Raw genomic sequence first — 21286 nt, forward strand, 5'->3', positions numbered from 1 at the left:
TGACATGCATAAAAGTGGATAAATCCTCCGGACCTGATCAGGTGTACCCTAGAACTCTAGTAACTGATCACTGGGCCCATTGCTGAGATATTTATATCATCAATAGTCACAGGTGAGGTACCGGAAGTGTGGAGGTTGGCTAACGTGGTACCATTATTTGAGGAAGGTGGTAAGGAAAAGCCAGGAAACTATGTGCCTGATGTTGGTGGTGGACAAGTTGTTGGAGGGACTCATAAGGGACAGGATTTACATATATTTGGAAAGGCAAGGATTGATTAGTGATAGTCAGCATGGCTTTGTGTGTGAGAAATCATGTCGAACTAGATGGAGTTTTTTGAAGAAGTAACAAAGAGGATTGATGAGTGAAGAGCGGTAGATATGATCTATATGGACTTCAGTAAGGCGTTTGAAAAAGTTCCCCATGGGAGACTGGTTAGCAAGGTTAGGTCTCATGGAATACAGGGAGAACTAGCCATTTGGATACAGAACTGGCTTAAAGGTAGAAGACAGAGCGTGGTGGTGGAGGAGGGTTGTTTTTCAGACTGGAGCCCTGTGACCAGTGGAGTGCCACAAGGGTCGGTGTTAAGTCCACTACTTTTCATCATTTATATAAATGATTTTGATGTGAACATATGAGATATGGTTAGTAAGTTTGCAGATGACACCAAAATTGGAGGTGTAGTGGACAGCGAAGAAGGATACCCCAGAGTACAATGGGATTTTGATCAGATGGGCTAATAGGCTAAGAGGTGGCCGATGGAGATTAATTTAGATAAATGTGAGGTGCTGCATTTTAGAAAAGCAAATCTTAGCAGGACTTACACACTTAATAGTAAGTTCCTAGGGAGTGTTCCTGACCTTGGAGTGCAGGTTCATCGTTCCTTGAAATTAGAGTCGCAGGTAGATAGGATAGTGAATAAGGTGTTTGATATGCTTTCTTTTATTGGTCAGAGTATTGAGTACAATGAAATACATAGGTTATTAATCTAAATTTATATTAAGTTCTGCATTGGAATCTGTTCAATCTTATCTATACTTTTTCCTTTAAATCCACGATAACACATCTGCTATCATATTTTTACAACCCGCAATATGTACAATTTGTAAATTAAAAGTCTGTAACATCAGACTCCAATGAAATTTTTCTATGAACGTAAACGGATTGTGGCCAGTGCACACAACTGTCTCTGACACATAGTTCATCGCATAAACTTTAAAATGTTATAAGACCAGTACCAAACTCAATAATTCTTTTTCAATAGTAGTGGATTTTCTCTGGTGAGTGTTGAGTTTCTTTGAAAAGCAGCCATTTGAACATTCAATTCCATTAACATCTTCTGGTCGCAGTACAGTTCCAACTCCTATATCACTAACATCAATTGCATTTTTGAAGGGTTTCAAAAAATTTGGTGTAGCTAAAACTGGCGGTTAATACAGGTTTTAAATTCTCAAATGCTTCCTAGAATTGTGCTGTCCACTGAAATTTTGTGTTCTTCTTTCATAAAGCCGTTAGTAGTGTCGTCTCACTGCTGAAGTTTGGAACAAACATTTGGTAGAATCTGCTTAGTCCCAAAATTCGAAGCAACTCTTTCTTTGAAGTTAGTCATGGAAATTTCTCAATGGTCTTTGCCTTGGCGTTCCTTGAGGTCAACTTTCCATGACCGATGTTATGTCCCAAGAACGTCACCTCTGCCTTTTGCGAATTCCATTTTATTTAAGTTTATTGCCAGTTTCTCGTAATCATTCAAAGAGCTCTGCCAACTGTACCATATGACCTTTCCATGATTCACTAAAAATCACCCCATCATCCAGATAAACTACACAATTTGTTAATCCAGCACAACCCTGTTCATGAGTCTTTCAAATGTGGCTGGTACGTTCTTCATTCCAAAGAGCATCACATTGAATTGATATAACCTATTTGGGGTTACAAATGCAGAAACTTCTTTCACTTTCTCTGATAATGGTGCCTACCCATAACCCTGCAGTAAGTCCAACTTCATGATGTTAGTGGTTTGCCCAACTTTCTCTATTTAGCCCTCCAGTCTTGGTATTGGGTATGAGTCCAATTTTGTTACGGCGTTGGCCTTCCAATAGTCCACACAAAATCGTTGAGTCTCATCAGGTTTTGGAACTAACACAATCAGCAAACTCCACTCACTCTGATTCGGTTCAATGATATCTTAATTGAGCATTGTGTCCACTTCTTTCTAGACCTGTGTGGCTTTGAAAGGATTATGTCTATAGCGGTGTTGTTTTATCAGAACACATTCCCTACTTCCACATGATGCACAATAGTATTCTTCCTCCCCATCTTATGTCTGCATATGTCCTCATACTGCTGCAACAAACCTTTCAACTGGGATCTTTCCTCCTGAGACAGATAGTTCACTAACCTATCCTACTCTTCAAGGACATCCTCATTATTTAATGATTCAGAGATGCCGGTGTTGGACTGGGGTATACAAAGTTAAAAACCACACAACACCAGGTTATAGTCCAACAGGTTTAATGCTCCAAAAGCTAGTGTGCTTCCAATTAAACCTGTTGGACGAGTACCTGGTGTTGTGTGATTTTTAACTCATTATTTAAGGTATTTTGAGGCACATCAAACTCCATGATATCTGGATTTGATTCCTCACTCTGCAGGCCAGTAACTAACACCTGTTTCTCCAGTTCCCTGTCTCTATTATAGTAACGCTTTAACATATTCATATGACACACCTGATATAGCTTTCTTTCTATCTGGCATCTTTACCAAACAGTTTACCTGACTCAACTTTTTCTCAGTTTGATAGGGACCACTAAACATAGCTTTGAATGGATCTCCTGCCACTGGTAACAATACTAATACTTCATCCCCATGGGAAAATGTCTGAATTTTAGAGTTTTTATCTGTCACCTGCTTCATTTTATGCTGTGTCCTCTTCAGGTGCTGTTTAGCTAACTCACTTACCCAATTTAATCCCTCCATCACCTCAGATACATAATACAAATGTTAGATCTCTGACTTTGGTCCTGTCAGTTTTTCTTTAATTCATTTCAAAGGCCATGTCACTTCATGTCCAACTCAAAGGGAGTATACTGAGTAGATTCATTTGGGGCATCGCTAATGTCAAACAATGTGAATAATTCAGGTAATCCTCTCAGTCTGCTCTTAACATGATCTTCAGAGTCTGACGCCTGCTCCCTGGGATTCAGGATGGTCTGTACCTGATTTATAGTGCTGTATGCCTAAGCTATCCAAGACTTCCTTAAGCAGCCTAGCAGTAAAAGTAGACCCTTGGTCTGACTGAATTTCTCTGGGTAGCCCATACCACTTAAAGAAAGCTACTAACTCCTCCACCACCCTTTTTGCCTTAATACTTCGTAATGGAATTGCCTCTAGGAATCTGGTAGACATACCCATTATGGTTAGCAAGTACTAGTTCCCACTTTTAGTTTTAGGGAGTGGACCTACACAATCAACCCAAATCAGTGTAAAAGGTTTTGAGTGCAGGAATTGGCAACAAAGGTGCTGGTTTTATTACTGCCTGTGGCTTCCGTACCATTTGGCATATATGACATGTATGGCAAAATTTAACTACATCCTTGTGCAGTCCGGGCCAAGAGAAGTGTTTTTATACCTCAGCCTGAGTCTTCCTCACATCAGGATGACCCCCTACTGGTAATTCATGTACTACCCATAACTTACTGTCTGTATGCCACCAACAACACAATCTGGTGCACATCCCCCCATTTCTCCTCTGTACTAACCTGACATTTTCATCTTAGGATTCTATCTTTAAGATAATAACCGTCGGGGATTCATTTTGATTCCTTTTCTGAGTATGCATCAGTATTTATATATTTTATTGCCTTGTCTTTTTGTTGTAAGTGCATTAGGACTGAACACTTCTGCCTGACCCTCTGCCTGTTCAGATTTTTCTTGCACCATTACATCAAACAGGGTGTAAGCTAACTGAACCTCAACTCATTTGTCTTTCTGTTTAGTGTCTGCTTCTTGCTGTGACTTATGATAGAGGTATCTTGTTACTACACAGTCTGGAAAAATCCCAGGGTATTTTTCTTTTAACTCCTCAGTTCCCTGACCTTCCTTTGGCTTCTCCACAAGGGGTGTCACTCCCACCTTAGATCCTGCTAAATTGTTGCCAAGAACAAATGGTATTCCTGGAACTGACAATCTGTCAATCACTCCTCAGGCTTGAGTTGGCTTTCCAACCTGATCTTACATAGGGGAATGCTAAAGTTCTGTCCATCTGTTCCACAAATTACTACTCTCTTGGGTAACATCAGAAAGAGTGCAAATATGTTCATCTCTTGCTATTAGAGATTGATTAGACCCCATATTTCTCAAAAATATAACTTCTTTCCCTTGTCCCCCTGCTCTTCCTGAGTAAACTTTACCCACAGAGGTAAAGTCTTTATAGATTTCAGGCACTAACTCATTACCCACCCCCTGCCTAGGCTGTGCACATTCCTGCAGCTTCTCGATTTTTCTTGGTGTTTCCTTTATTACTAATGCCACTGGCTTGGCCTCCTGTACCACATATTTTCCCACAATGCCTTTCTTAAATGACCAGCACTGTGACTTTACGTGTCCCACCTTCTGGCAGTGAAAACACTTTTTCCTAGTGCCTCTCTTAAACCACCAGCACTGTAATTTTCTGTGCCCCACTCCATTACAGTGAAAACACTTGAGGCCTTTCACCTCCTTTCCATCCTCTTGGGCTTCTTTTTTCACCTTTTCTAATTTTTGTTCTGTAGTGTAAGATCTCCCCTTCTCCCAATTTCTATCTCTCACAGGATGAAATCCTTGCCTGAAGCTAGGTTTCACCTGCACCAATGCATATTCATCTGCCATCCCTGCCGTTCTTCTCACTTCTTAAACTTTCTGTTCAGCCACATGAATTCCTATCATCTCTGGAAGTGAGTTTTTAAACTCCTCCAGCAGAATAATCTCTCTTAGGGTCATAGGTCTGATCTTTTTTTGAAGGTCCACACCCATCTATCAAAATTACCATGCTTAATTCTTTTGAACTTAGCATAAGACTGACTTTGTTCCTTCTTTATGTTTCTGAGCCGCTGTCTAAATACTTCTGGTACCAACTCATTGGCATTCAAAATGGCCTGTTTGACACCTGCATAATCTCTTGACCCCTCATCTGACAGCACTGCAACTACATCACCAGCTCTGCCTTCCAGCTTAGTCTGAACTAGCATTACCTACAAGTTCTCTGGCCACTCCATCTGCCTAGCCAATTTTTCAAAGAACTAAAGAAAGCTTTGACATCTTGCTCGTCAACATGTGGCAATATTTTAACATTTATTTGCATCACTACCTTCTCTCTTCATCTCCATCCTGTTAACTTGACTTTTCTGACTATTTCACAACTTTTAAAGTTCAAATTCTCTCTCACTTTCTCTCTCTCTGCTCAGCTAAGAACCTTCTCTCCCTTTTTTTCCTTTTTCTCTCTCTTTTTCTCTCTCATGCCTCTTCTTTCCCTTCCTTTGTCTTCTAACTCTGCTTGCCTCAATTGCAATTTAAGTTTTTCTAACTCTACTGCACTTGTCTGTTTCTCTGATACATCTAAGTACTTGACCAACTCTGAAGAAGGGCTCATGCCCGAAACGTCGATTCTCTTGCTCCTTGGATGCTGCCTGACCTGCTGCGCTTTTTCAGCAACACATTTTCAGCAACTCCATTATAATTTTAGCTTTCCTTTTGTCCCCGGTTAAATTCAATTCTAACCTATTTGCTCATTCTAAAAGTATGACCTTCCAATGGCTTTTTAAACATTTTTGACAAATTTGGGCAGCATCTTCAAACCCCATAACCCCTTTAGCAATCTTAAGAGCCATTTCTCTTACTTTTAATTTAACCAACCGCAAGTAACCAAAATTAAACAAATTGTCTCACCTACGTTTTATTTAAAGATCTAGGACATTAGTTGGCAAGTGTTTAAATGTGCTGAAACCTTTCAAACCCAAAACCTGTTCAAATCTGTCCAAATCGCAGACTGGATCTGTCTAAACCTGTCCAAATCTCGGTCGAGACCCCAAACTGTAATGACATGGTGAACCCCTCCGTTAATTAAACCAAACACCCAGAAAAGCTCACCTCGCCTTGTAATATGTTAAACTATGAGTGACCAAGAACTCCTAAATTTCACTATTTAAAGAAAATAATATCACGTTCTCCCCGTGTCTGCGTGGGTTTCCTCCGGGTGCTCCGGTTTCCTCCCACAGTCCAAAGATGTGCAGGTCAGGTGAATTGGTCATGCTAAATTGCCTGTAGTGTTAGGTAAGGGGTAGATGTAGATGTAGGGGTATGGGTGGGTTACGCTTCGGCGGGGCGGTGTGGACTTGTTGGGCTGAAGGGCCTGTTTCCACACTGTAAGTAATCTAATCTAATCTAAACAATATCAATTTTTTAAACTCTAAAAGTGAGCATTAAACAACTATTTACAACTCTAAGCCACCCTTTCCCCTAACTGCTTATTACCTGCCTCCAACTCTATGACAATATGCTGTTCCAATAAGACACTTATTCAAATTACATCAACTTAATGTCAAAACCACACAACTACTGTTGTCTTTGGTGTCTGTCTTCTTCTGGCTGAAGATCTCCCTAGGTCGTTTTCTTTCTTTTTATTGCAAATATGTTTCATGTGAAAAAGTACCTTTGATAGAGAGTGTTTCCTAATTTCTTGGGTCTCTCTCAATGGCAGTTTCTCTGTCTCCAATTTTCAAAATGTCTGCATTTTTATATCCCCAATGTTGGATCGTCTCATTGATTCGATGTTGGCAAAACATTAAATCCAAACTTGACTGGGTTTTAGTGTCCTGGGACATAATTTAAACTGATTGGTTAAATTTGAATTGTTGTCAAAAAACAGGTATCCATTTCACAGCTAAAAGTTACATGATTTCAATTTTCCAGTACACTCTGGGACTGCCATCTCGTCATATCACAGGTTCTCATAATCTCTCAGTTCAGAACAGCATTCACTCTCTTAAAGGTACAGTACACGCCTTGAACTTCAAAACAATTGCCTCTTGAATGCCACAATTAAACCTGCTTCCACCAAATTAATCCTGTGCAGATGCTGTTTGATAGTATTGTTAATGACACCTTTCATCACTTTATTGATGATTGAGATTAGTCTGATGGGGTGATAATTGGCTGCATTGGATTTGTACTGCTTTTTGTGTATATGACATGCCTAGGCAATTCTCTACATTGCCAGTGTTCTGTATGAAATGGAACAGCTTGGCTAAGGGAGTGGTAAGTTACTTAGTAAAAGGCTTCAATACTATTGCCGAAATGTTGTCAGGGCCTATAGTCTTTGCAGTATCCAGTGCCACCAATCATTTCCTGATATAATGCAGAGTGAATCGAGTTGGCTGAAGACTGACATCATGAATTATTGACGCGACACTCCTGATTGATAATTGCTGCAAAGGCTTTAGCTTTATCTTTTACACTGATGTACTGACTATCCCCTTTGTTAAGAATGGGATGAAGCACTCTTTGTTTCCCGATAACTCCTACAAAGACAGGTAACACAGTGCCTATTCTGTTTAGGAAATCTCGTCAAGGAAGTTCCAGAAAAATTGCGCAATTCTGGTGAAGATTTAACAAATCCACAGTCTTCAACTCTGTTTCGGAGTGTCCTGTTTATCACTCCAGCTATATAAAATATTCCCTTTAAATAATGAATATCTGTTCACATACCTTTTTAACCCCTCAGTACCTTGGGTGACTGTGGAGGGCACATTCTCTGTGTCTGGATTTCCTCCCAGTGCTCCAATTTCCTCCCACAGTCCAAAAATGTGCAAGTTAGGTGAAATGGCTATGCTAAATTGTCCTGGACTTTGTAGGCTAGGTGAATTTGCCATGGTAAATGTAGGCTTACAGGGATTGGGTGGAGTGTGAGTCTATGTGGGATGCATTTCAGAGGGTTGGTGCACTTAATGGGCTGTATGGCCTCTATCCACACTGTAGGGATTCAGTGGCTAGAATGAAGGGCCTTGGAGAAAAATTGGCCAAGCTGCTGGGTCAAAAATATGGGCAAGCAAAAGCTTTACTTCTCAATAAATCTGTCAATAAAAACAGAGAATGCTGGAAAAACACAGCAGATCTGCAACCTCTGCAGAGAGAAAACAAACTTAGTCCAACGACCTTTCATCAGAACTGAAGACAGCTAGGGAAAAATGGAATGCGCTTACAGCAGATATTGTTAAACTCAGCATTGAGTCCTGAAGGCTATAAGGTACCCAACTTCAATACACATTCTGTTGTTCATTCTCTTCCCCTATACCCCTCAGTCCTGTCTTGTATGGGCTGCTACCAGCGCAGGCACACCATTTTCAAACATTTACACTTCTCCTTTGCACTATTACTAGCTATTATCTCTCAGTTTATCATCAGCAATCTCTTTGTATATCCTTTTTTCTCTCACTGTCTGAGTGCCATCTCCATGTATTGTAGTCTCCAACCCCATGCCCCATTCCAATCCTATCTTTAGCCTATATTCCATCATTTCCCAGCTGCCTTCAGTTCTCACAAATGTCACTGGTTCTTGAAATGTTAATTCTGTTTTCCATCTACAGATGCTGCCAGATTTGCTGAGCTTCTCCGGCACACTCTATTTTTGAATTGGGGAAAATACTGGGACTAGGCATACCCATTTATATAAAATGTTCATTAAGCAATTTCTTATTTTTCAAAATACTCAAACAGTTTTCAAGCATTAAACAGATTGTATTTTACATTTTGACTGTCTTCATGACATAAAGTGCTTCATATCAGGGGTAGATGAGAATATGGATCTCAAAACGCAATAGATCAGTGTGAAAATGTATCTTTTCATTTTTCTGTATTTTTGATTGTGGATTGAAATGGGAAAGGGATTGTTTAAAAAAACAAAGATTGCAAAGGATTGCAGCAGGTTTTATGAACAAGCTACCTGGCACACATTGTACTATTGTTTATACAGCTGCAAGTTCAAACCATTTCCAGACAATCAGGGGTGTGTATGAATGGAGCTTTAACTAGCAACAGGTAACTGATTGTGACAAGTTATTAACAACAACGGCCTTCTGCCTCAGAACAGCTATGTGATTGGCTCCATGTAATGGAACAGCTTGGGGCTGTAACTGTCTTATTAGAAACCATCAAACCACAGTTTTTTTTCCTCCTGTATGTTTGTCTAGGGTAGAGTTTATAAATAGCTTACAGTTTTAACAGTAGCATTAAAAGCTGATGTTCCATAATTGTTTACCTGTAGCTAGAGTATTTATTTGTAAGAAACAATAATTCTTATTAAATATAGAACCCTGCTCTGTTCTTCTGTCAATATGGGTCTGAATTCTGTTTACTTTATAAACTATGGGGTCATGAGTTCAAAGTGAGAAGGGAAAAGTTTAGGGCAGAAGGTGGTGGGTGCCTGGAATGCATTGCTAGCCTAGGGCAGGAATTATAGCGTCATTTAAGATACATCTAGACAGATATATGAATGGACAGGGAGCAAAGGGATACAGATCCTTAAAAAATAGACAGCAGAATAAGACAGAGGATATGGATTGATGCAGGCTTGGAGGACCGAAGGGCTGTTCCTGCTCTGTAATGTTCTTTATTCTTTATTCTTTGTTGTAAACTCTTGTATGATGATTTCAGGAATAGCGGGGCTTGATTTCCAGCACACTACTCTTGTTGAATGACCGAGCAAGCTGAATGGTTTACTGCTGCTCCTACTTTTGTATACAAACAAATATATTTTTGATACTATGATAGGCAGTACTTCTGACTGGAGAACAGGGAACAGCAAAAACAGTCATGATTAAAGGCTATCTGAAGAAATATGATCCAGAAGAGCATCTGTCCAAGAGTTTGAATTTCTCATCTGCTACAGAACCCTACATGTTCCAGGTAATGTGTTCTACATGTAGAAGCTCAAAAAGAACTTGATGGATCTAATTAGAACATAGGACATAAGAACATTACAGCGCAGTACAGGCCTTTCAGCCCTCGATGTTGCACTGACCTGTGAAAGCAGTCTGAAGCTCATCTAACCTACACTATTCCATTCTTGTCCATATGCCTATCCAATGACCATTTAAACGCCCTTAAGTCAGTGAGTCCACTACTGTTGCAAGCAGTGTGTTCCATGCCCCTACTACTCTCTGAGTAAAGAAACTACCTCTGACATCTGTCCTATATCCATCACCCCTCAATTTAAAGTTATGTCCTCTCGTGCTAGCCATTGCCATCTGAGGAAAAAGGCTCTCCCTGTCCACCTTATCTAACCCTCTGATTATCTTATATGTCTCAATTAAGTCACCTCTCAACCTTCTTCTCTCTAATGAAAACAGCCTCAAGTCCCTCAGCTTTTCCTTGTAAGACCTTCCCTCAATACAGGCAACATCCTCGTAAATCTCCTCTGAACCCTTTCCAAAGCTTCCACATCCTTCCTATAATGCAGTGACCAGAACTGTATGCAATATTCCAAGTGCAGCTGCACCAAAGTTTTGTACAGCTGCAGCATGACCTCATGGTTCCGAAACGCAGTCCTTCTACCAATAAAAGCTAACATATCGTATACCTTTATCACAACCCTGTCAACCTGGGTGGCAACTTTCAAGGATCTAGGGACACTGAGATCTCTCTGCTCATCTACACTTCCAAGAATCTTACCATTAGCCTAGTACTCTTCATTCCTGTTACTCCTTCCAAAGTGAATCACCTCACACTTCTCTACATTAAATTGCATTTGCCACCTCTCAGCCCACCTCTGCAGCTTATCTATGTCTCTCTGTAACCTACAACATCCTACGTCACTACCCATAACTCTAGCGACTTTAGTGTCATCCAAAATTTACTAACCCATCTTCTTTGCCCTCATGCCAGGTCACTTATAAAAATGACAAATACAGTGGATCAAAACAGATCCTTGCAGTACAACACTAGTAATTGATCTCCAGGATGAATACTTCTCATCAACCACCACCCTCTTTTAGCTAGCCAATTTCTGATCCAAAAGGCTAAATCACCCTCAATCCCATGCCTCAATTTTTTCTGCAATAGCCGACCATGGGGCACCTTATCAAACGCCTTACTGAAATCCATATACACCATATCAACCACTTTACCTCCTTCCACCTGTTTGGTCATTTCAAAGAACTCAGTAAGGTTTGTGAAGGATGACCTACCCTTCATAAATCCATGTTGACTATCCCTAATCAACTTATTCTTTCTAGATGATTATAAATACTATCTCTTATAACCCTTTCCAACACTTTGCCCACACCCAAGTAAGGCTCACTGGTCTATAATTACCAGGGTTGTCTCTACCCCGCTTCTTGAACAAGGGGACATTAGTCTTTTAGCACTATTCCTGTAGACAATGGCAACATAAAGATCTAAACCAAAGGCTTGGCAATCTCCTCCCTGGTTTCCCAGAGAATCCTAGGATAAATCCCATCCGGCCCAGGTGTCTCATCTATTTTAAAACTGTACAGGATTGCTAACACCTCCTCCTTGTGAACCTCAATCTCATCTAGTTTAATAGCCTCTATCTCAGTATTCTCCTTGACAACCTTGTCTTTTTCTAATGTGAATACTGACAAAAAGCATTCATTTAGCACCTTCTCTGACTTCACACACAACTTCCCACTATTATCCTTGATTGACCTGAATCTTACTCTAGTCATTCTTTTATTCCTGATATACCTATAGAAGGCCTTAGGGTTTTCCTTGATCCTGTCCACCAACAACTTCTCATGACACCTCCTGGCTCTTCTTATCTCTCTCTTTAGGTCTTTCCAGCCTAACATGTAACTCTCAAGCACCCTAAACTGAGCCATCGCACCTCATCCAAACATAAGCTTTCTTCTTCCTCTTGACAAGAGATTCAACTTCCTTCGTAAACCACTGCACTCATGCTCAACAACTTCCTCCCTGCCTGACAGATACATATTTATCAAGGATCCGCAGTAGCCTTTCCTTGAAAAAGCTCCACATTTCAATTGTGCCCATTGCCTGCAATTTCCTTCGCCATCCTATGCATCTTAAATCTTGCCTTTCCCCCAGCTATAACTCCTTCCCTACAGTATATACTTATCCCTTTCCATTGCTAAAGTAAACATAATAGAATGGTTATTATTACCAAAGTACTCATCTATCTCTAAATCTAATACCTGGCCAGGTTCATTAGCCACTACCAAATCTAATGTGGCCTCACCCCTTGTTAGCCTGTCTACAAACTGTGTCAGGAAACATTGGAATAAAACTGACCCATTTAAAGTACTTGAGCTATAGTATTCCCAATGAATATTTGGAAAGTTAAAGAACTCATAACAACAACCCTGTCACTCTCGGTCCTATGGAGGATCATCTTTGCTCTCTTTTCCTCTACATCTCTGGAATTATTCGGAGCCGATAGAAAACTCCCAACAGGGTGACCTCTCCATTTCTAACCTCAGCCCCTACTACCTCAGTAGACCAGTCCTCAAATGTCCTTTCCGCAACCGTAATACTGTCCTTGACTAACAATGCCACCCCACCTTTTACCATTTTCTTTGTTTTTACTGAAACATAGAAATCCCAGAACCTGCAACAATCATTCCTGTCCCTGCTCTACTGATGTCTCTGAAAGGGCCACAACATTGAAATCCAGATGCCACCCATGCTGCATGTTCACCTACCTTATTCCAGATGCTCTTGGCATTGAAGTAAACACTTCAAACCAACTCAGTGAAAGTGAGGACTGCAGATGCTGGAGATTAGAGCAGGAGAATCAACATTTTGGGCAAAGGGCTTTTGCCCATGATGTCAATTCTCCCGCTCCTCAGATGCTGCCTGACCTGCTGTGCTTTTCCAGCACTACATTCTTCACACTTCAAACCAACTTCATGCTTGCCAGTGCCCTCTTGCGACCTTGAAACCTCATTTCTGACCTCACTACTACTCTCAACCTCCTGTATACTAAAACTACAACTTAGGTTCCCATCCTCCTGCTGAATTAGTTTAAACCCACCTAAAGAGCATGAGCAAATTTCCCCCTCAAGATATCGGTACCCCTCTGGTTTAAGCGAAGACCATGCTGTTTGTAGCTTTAAGCTTCCATCCTAGCTTCCTGAATTTCTGCCTAAATCCCCATTTCTCTTCCTACCTATGTTGTTGGTGCCTATATAGACTACGACTTGGGGCTGCTCACCCTCCCACTCAAGGATCCTGAAAACACGTTCAGAGACATCACAAACCCTGGCACCTGGGAGGCAACACACCAACCATGAATCACTCTCGTTCCCACAGAGCCTCCCATCTCTCCCCCTAACTATGGAGTCCCAGATGACTAATGCTCTGCTAATGTTACCCCTTACCCTCTGAGAACAGGGACAGACTCTGTGCCAGAGACCTGTTCCCTATTGCTTACCCCTGGTAAGTCGTTCCCCCCCAACAGTATACAAAATGATATACACTTGTTATTAAGGGGAATGGCCAGAGGGATGGCTGCACTGCCTGCCAGTTCCCTTTCCATCTCCTGACCAAAACCCATCTAGCTCCTTCTTTTACCTGAGGTATGACTACCTCCCTATAACTCCTCTCAGTAACCCCCTCCATTTCCCAAATGATCCAATATTCATCCAGCTCCAGCTCCAGTTCCCTAATGTGGTTTTTGAGGAGCTGGAGTTGGGTGCACTTCCCACCGATGCAGGTCACAGTCCTGATGCCAGTTGTATGTCCAGTAGGAGCACTCATCATTTCACTTTAATTTATTTTGTCAGGAATGAATGTTAGTAAATTGTACACTTTCATCTAGTGATTTTCTGCAAAACAAATAATCAGAAGTCAGCATCCTGAAGTCTCAGTTTCCAAATTTAAGATCAATTTGGTGTGAACCAAATATCATGTTTAAGACTTTTGTTTAGTAAGCAGTGTTTGAAATGAAAAGCAAAAAAATCAAAAGCTCATGTAGCTAAAGTTTCTCAAACAATTGGTTCATAGATATTATTACACACCTCGAGGGCAGGTTGGACTTGAACCTGGGCCACCTGATCCAGAGTAGGGACACTACCACTATGTCATAAGCGTCCCTAGGTCGTGGCGAAAATGATTGTGGTAATCTGGTTCAGCTGACACAGTGGTAAAGAAGTCAGGCACACTTTAATCTTTGCAACTGGAGGAAATTCCTGCTCCTCTGAACAGTATTTTTAAAACAAAGTACTATGACTGACATGCTTTATAAGAAATGCAGTGATTATGTAATCATTGCATATCTTACTGTTCCTTGTATTTTTGCTGCATGTTTGTATTCAGATAAATGGAGCTGAAATAATGGGTGCTATGTGGTTTGACAGTTAGTGAAGGAGACAAGAGATATTGTTCCACAAAAAAGATCCAAGTAATGATCTTTTTTCCAAAACTGACAGCAAAAAGATGTGGGACATTTTCAATTTACATCAGCCAAACAGGAGTACCCCAGGGTTAATTCAGCACAATATTTCATAGAAATTACATTGAAACAGTGAAGCTTCTTTCATATCATAAAGTACAGAACTATAGGAGTACACTGGCATTAAATTTTACAAATAACAATAAGTACATTTCTTTGCAGAGAACTGTTGAAAGTTATGTAGAAAAACGTGTGGGGAGTACATATGGGCCACCAAGTGGACGGAAAATGACAATATTTGTTGATGATATCAACATGCCTATTATCAATGAATGGGGAGATCAGGTAAAATACATCAAGTTTTAAAACTTCAGCATAGCATTATTCACTGATGGGGTCTTAACAAATTTTAGACGTTTACCCAGAAGAGGAGTACTTTCCAGAACACAACTGAATGTCCAAAAAACATGGCATTTGTAAATATTGTTATTGTATATTATTACATATAATTGAATTTAAGTCAAGGCAGATTGTTAAGCTCTATGATGTTGATTTGCCTAGCCTGACGGCACTCTAGGATTTCGCATTGCTTGTAAAAAATTGAATGCCGTAAAAAGATTGATTTTTATTCTACTGTAAAGAATGAAGATTTATTTGACAGAGTTGGAAACACAAAAGGATATTGACAAATGCCATTAACAAATCAAGCTTAGAAGACCTCTGGTTTGTAACTCCAAAGAATCTACACCAGTGTAAAATGAGCCCTCTCTCAATGAAGTTTGCTCAAACTACTTTTCAAATTCTTAACTAATCAAATTGGTAATGAACTATTATATTGTGTTGCTATATCAACAATTTACTGGTCTATAATGCATGAGAAATACCTCTATATATTATTTTTAAAAGTACATAAATTTGACATAATGATATGTTTAGCAAAACTTAAACTTTCCAAAGCCAAGGTCACTTATTTGGGACATGTTATGGGCAAGGTCAAGTATTGCTAAAGAAGTTGTAGTTCAAATGAACTATTATGGATGCTCCTATTTTAAAACTAAATGAAAGATACCATACCTCCTCAGATTTTGATTTTACATTGTGTTTGTCCCACATTTCAGCATAGGCACACTTTACTAACAAGCATTGTAGAAGGATCAATACAGGGCAGAATTCAGTAATAGTATGACTAGGCAGAATTTTGTCAGAATAAATGTGCCTGTATTGGCTGCTCCAAATGTAACCTTTCAAAATAACAAGTAATGGCCTTGGTGTGATGATGGGAACTATGTTGTTACAAGGTAATGATGCAAACATAAAGCTTCCTGTCTTATATATTGCAAGAAAACACAATCCTTGGGTGTGAAGAATTGTGAGGAATCATTAAACATTGTTATGACCCTTCAGCGGTGTATTTTCAGAAATGGCAGCGGATCCGTGATCGACATGGATAATAATACACTATACCCTATTTTAATTTTTCTGAGCTTTGTGAGTCAGTAGCTTTAAACTTAGCTCTCAGGAATTCAGTGAAAGCAAAACGTAAACAACAGCAATCATACAAATTTAAACAAATATAACCAGTGAAGCAGTTTTTGAAATTTATATTGTACTATGCAAGTAAACAACCCCAGAGTCATCCAGTACAAGGAAATGGAGCATACCTTTTTTGACATACTAAAAAGTGCAAAATGGCTATCTAAAGCTTAAACAACAATATTTGTCTTTTTTCTGTTCTTCAGATCACTAATGAAATAGTGCGTCAGATGATAGAGATGCATGGAATGTACAATTTGGATAAACCAGGAGACTTTACAAAAATTGTTGATGTGCAACTAATGGCTGCAATGATCCACCCAGGAGGGGGACGCAATGATATTCCACAACGGTTAAAGAGGCAGTTCACTGTCTTTAACTGTACATTACCTACTGACGCTTCAATTGACAAAATTTTTGGTAATTTTCAATTTATCAGCTTTATACAAATGCTATTGTTACTCTGTCACATATTTGTCCCATGAATAAACTATGCAGTTTAATGCCATTGAGAAATGAATGTTTGAACAAGGAATCTAGGCTGCAAAATAGCACCCTGTAGTAACCACTGCTTTCAGTTCAATCAGATGACAGAAGTGCTCATTGTCTGCTCACAACAAAGCATAGCACAGCCTGTATCAGTCTCCATCTTTCAAAGGAAAATAGTCAAGATATGGCATATGCATCCTCAAAGCAAGTGGAATGGGAAGATCATAAACCAAGCCTTCTAGTCTCCAGATTACCTGTAGCTGAACATATAACAAAACATAAAGCGTTCCACAAGGAGAAACAATTATTCCACATTTACCCTGTCAAGTGCCCTAAGAACTTTGTATGTTTTAATAGATCACCTTTCATTCTTCTAAATTCCAATCTGTACAGGTCCAATCTACTCAATCTGTCTGCATAAGACAGTCCATCTGTTTCCACACTCAACTCAGTGAACTTTCTTTATACTGCCTCCAATGTCAGTATGTCTTTCCTTAGGTAAAGAGACCAAAACAGTATTCCATCTGTGGTCTGACTAGTACCTTGTACAGTTTTAGCAAAATTTCGCTATTTTAAAATTTTATTTTCTTTGAATAAAGGCCAACATTCCATTTCCATTTCCAATACCTGCTAATTACCTTACTATTTGCATACTGTTCTAATCACCATACTCCCAGAAGGATGTGCTTTGGAAAGGGTACTAAAAGTTACAAGGGGACATAAATTTAAGGTGAAGGGTGAAAGGTATAGGGGGGATGTCAGGGGTAGGTTCTTTACCCAGAGAGTGGTGGGGGCATGGAATGTGCTGCCTGTGGGAGTGGCAGAATCAGAATCATTGGTGACCTTTAAGCAGCAATTGGATAGGTACATGGATAGGTGCTTAAGCTAGGATAAATGTTCAGCACAACATCGTGGGCAGAAGGGCCTGCTCTGTGCTGTATTGTTCTATGTTCTGTGTTCTAAAGGACTTGCCAGGATGTTGCCTGATGTGGGGAATTTTTGCTATGAAGAAAGATTGGAGAGATTGAGTTTATTTTTGCTGGAATGCAGGAGGTTGAGGGATGACCTGATAGAAGTTTATAAGGTTGTAAGTGGCATGGTTAGAGTGGAAAGTATGGGGCTTTCTCCCAGGGTGGAGGGGTCAGTTACTAGGGGGCACAGGTTCAAGGTGCAGGGGTGGGTGGGGGGGGGGGTGTTCAAAAGAGATATGCAAGGCAGATTTTCTCACACAAAAGGTGGTGGAAGCTGATACAATAGCAGCATTCAAGGAGCACCTGGACAAATACAAGTATAGGAAGTGAACAGATCATGTAAGTAAATCACAGAATCCCTAGAGTGTGGAAACAGGCCCTTTGGCCCAACAAGTCTATGATGACCCTCCGAAGTGTTATCTACCCACACCCATTTCCCTACCCTATTACTCAATATTTACCCCTGACTAATACACCTAGCCTACACATCCCTGAATACTATGGACAATTTAGCATGGCCAATTCACTTAATCTGCACATCTTTGGACAGTGGGAGAATACCAGAACACCCGGAGGAAATACAGACACAAGGAGAATGTGTAAATTCCACACAGACAGTTGCCTGAGGCTGGAATCAAACCCATGTCACTGGCGGTGTGAGGCAACAGTGTTAACCACTGAGCCACCATGCCACCACCAAGTGAAGACAGTTTGAGTGTGAAAGAGCAAAATATGTCGACGCAGACTTGGATGGCCAAAGGGTCTGTTCCTGTGCTGTATTGCAATTTGTTCTTTGCTGAATGAGAAATGCACATTTCTTTTATGTGATTTGTGAGCAAGGACTCACAAAATTTCTCTGTGCTGTAGCATTCTGCAGTCATTATCTATTTAAATAATGCTCAGCTTCTCTATAGTTGGAGCAGCCTCAAAGGGTCAAATTGCCTATTCTTGCTCTTAGTTTTTATGCTGCTTTCTACCAAAGTCCAAACCTCACATTTTCCCATATATTTCATCGGCCAAGTTCTTGACTACTCACTTAACCTGTCTGTATCTCTCTTTGTGTCATCCTCACCACTTGCCATCCTACCTATTTTTGTGTCATTCACAAATTTAGCTGGAGTTTCTTTACATTCCTCTTCTAAGTGTTATGAAGATGTGGGCGTACAGTACCTTTAAGAGAGTTAAAAGCTAGCAGAACAACTTGACAGCACCAAGTGTTCTGAATAAGTTTCAATGTAACATGTGGTCCAGCTACTGGCGTAACTAGGGTAGCTGGTTGCCTGGAGACAAAAACAGATTTGAATTAGGCCAGTCAGTTTAAATTATATCCCAAAAAAGTACCAATCTCTAATCCAGTTTCAATTTAGTATATTGACAATCTTAAAAAACAATAACACAATCGGGTCATTGGGGGTATAAGACCGGAGAAATTTGAACAGTTGAGGGGAGAACTGCATGTAAAGACTGCCCAAAAATAGCTCTCTTAAAGATACCTTTATCGATCAGTAACCTGTGAAGCAGAAATCCCTAAGAAGAAGAAAAGAAGACCGAGGAAGATATGAAGAGAAAATTTGATATCTGTCTGGTTTTGAAAACTTGATTTTTTGGTAAATGTAAATGGTGGTGGGGGGTGCTATATCGGACTGGTATTATAGAAGGGAAGGTAAAAGATAGGTTAGAGGAAGGAGTTGTAAATAGTTGTTTGTTAATTATTCTCTGTTATACTTTAAGGAATAAAGATGTTAATTTTTACTTTAAATAGTTCATGGCCTCAACAATTTTCACAGATCACTGACAGGATAAGTCATTTCTGGGTTGCTGGTTTAAATTAAGCAGGAGGGTTTACCCCATATCATAACAGAAGTTATCAATATATATTCTAAATAATTGAGACCCCAGCACTGCTTCCTGCAACACTCTACTAGGTGCAGATTGCCATCCTGAAAAACTCCCTTAAGTCAACCCTCTGTCTTCCATTAAATATCCAATCCTCTGTCCATGCTAATAAACAACCTCCAACACCAGCACTTATTTTTTTAAGTAGTCTAGCATGTGTTGACTTATCAAATGTTTTCTGAAAATTCAAATCGATTGCATTGATTGCTTCCCCTTTATCTATCCTACTTGTTACCTCCTCAAACATTAGCTTTAAAGGCAGATTCCACTGCAGCAACTAAACAAAAAAAAACATGGAAACACAGCAAGTCTTGCTGTATCCATGGACAGAGAAACTGAATTAATAAAAACTGAAAGAGTTCTGAGGAAGGGGTCACTGAATTTGAAACGTTAACTGATTTCTCTGCACAGATGCTGCCAGACCTGCTGAGCTTTTCCAGTAATTTCTGTTTTTGAAACTGAGTTGTTTGTGTCAATTGTGTTTCTTCAGCTCCAAAGAAGGGTACAGAGCAGGCATAATAATATAAATCTGAACTATGTGCATTTGTTTGGGTTGTCACGGTTTCCTTTTGGAGAAACAAGAAACACCTGTAGAGTGGAATATTGTCCTTGATTGCGAGAGGGATTGAGTTTAAAACAGGGAGGTTATGCTGCAGTTGTATAGGGTGCTATTTAGGACACACCTGGAGTTCTGTGCATAGCTTTGGTCTCCTTACTTAAGAAAGGATGTAGTGGCACGGGAGGCAGGAGGCGGGGGAGGGGGGATGGGGAGTGCATGTTGGTGCAGGCGAGGTTCACGAGATTGATTCCCAAATTGAGAGGGTTAGCTTATGAGAAGAGATTGAGTAGACTAGGACTATACTCATTGGAACTGAGAAGACTAAGGGGGGATCTTACAGAAGCACATGAAAATTATGAAGGGAAGCAGGGAGTTGTTTCCATTGGCAGGTGAAACTAGAAGTAGGGGGCATAGCTTCAAGGTAAGGGGGAGCAGACTTAGGTGAAGAGGAACTTCTTCACCAAAAGGGTTGTTAATCTGTGGAATTCCCTGCCCAGTGAAGCAGTTGAGGTGACTTTGATGAATGTTTTTAAGGCAAAGGTAGATTGATTTTTGAACAGTAAAGAAATTAAGTGTTATGATGGGTTAAGTGGAGCTGAATTCACAGGTCAGATGGCCTACTCCTGCTCCTATTTATTATGTTCTTATGAATTCATCTCGAAATTGTATGTTTTGCTGCAAAATTGGCCCAAATGTAATTCCAACTGTCTTATTTTAACCTGAGAGGAGAAAGGTGAGCTGCCTGTTTTCCAGTGCATTTTCTTTTGCCTATGCGGGTATGTGCCCTCAGGTGCCAGAAGGTATCTTGTGCTTAAGGAGGACATATGTAAGAAAAATAAACGATGAGCATGGTGCCATCTTACAGAGACACAGAAGCTAGTGAACATTGTATAGTTCAGAAATTCTCCATTGGCCTCTGTGTCCTGCCAACCACTGCAAATTATTGCACTCAACCTCTGTACATCTGTAACCTGTCTCATACGTTCTGGTCAGCAACATACAGGTATATTAAAGCAGCGATTGTATAGCCATGTTTCTTGTGAGGAAGAGCAAATTAATCTCAGATGCAGAGAACCAGGACCTTATCCAATAAGTAACCATATCTCAGGTGCACAGTATCATTCTTTGCACCCGCATTCACATGAAGAACCCAACTGAGCATATATGACACTTCCATCATTTCTTAATACCTTCCACTCAAACAGTGTTCACTTTAATCAACTTCGGCTATGAGGATAGACAGAAGAAATTGGGATTGTTGGTCTTGTCGAGAAGAAGGCGAAAAGTAGATCTGATAGAAGTTCCCAACATCATGAGTGGGCTTGATAGAGTCGATAGGGAGAAGCTGATCCTGCTCATAACAGAAAAATGTGTTTGATGACATAACTTTAAAGTGATCTGCAAAGGTAGTACGGGTGGTAAGAGGGGTGGAGGAGGTA

At 40.2% G+C, this 21286-nt stretch overlaps 1 protein-coding gene across 1 annotated transcript in view; it reads left to right on the forward strand.

Annotated features, from left to right (window-relative positions):
- LOC140453953 (dynein axonemal heavy chain 8-like) overlaps positions 1-21286 on the forward strand; it is a 1210036-nt gene that overhangs the window by 931833 nt on the left and 256917 nt on the right. Inside the window, exons 57-59 of the mRNA XM_072548830.1 lie at positions 9800-9934; positions 14622-14744; positions 16139-16352. Coding sequence (XP_072404931.1) covers positions 9800-9934; positions 14622-14744; positions 16139-16352 — 472 coding nt within the window. The remainder of the gene's footprint in view (positions 1-9799; positions 9935-14621; positions 14745-16138; positions 16353-21286) is intronic.

The sequence above is a fragment of the Chiloscyllium punctatum genome, chromosome 3 (genome assembly GCF_047496795.1).
Source record: "Chiloscyllium punctatum isolate Juve2018m chromosome 3, sChiPun1.3, whole genome shotgun sequence".
NCBI lineage: Eukaryota > Metazoa > Chordata > Chondrichthyes > Orectolobiformes > Hemiscylliidae > Chiloscyllium > Chiloscyllium punctatum.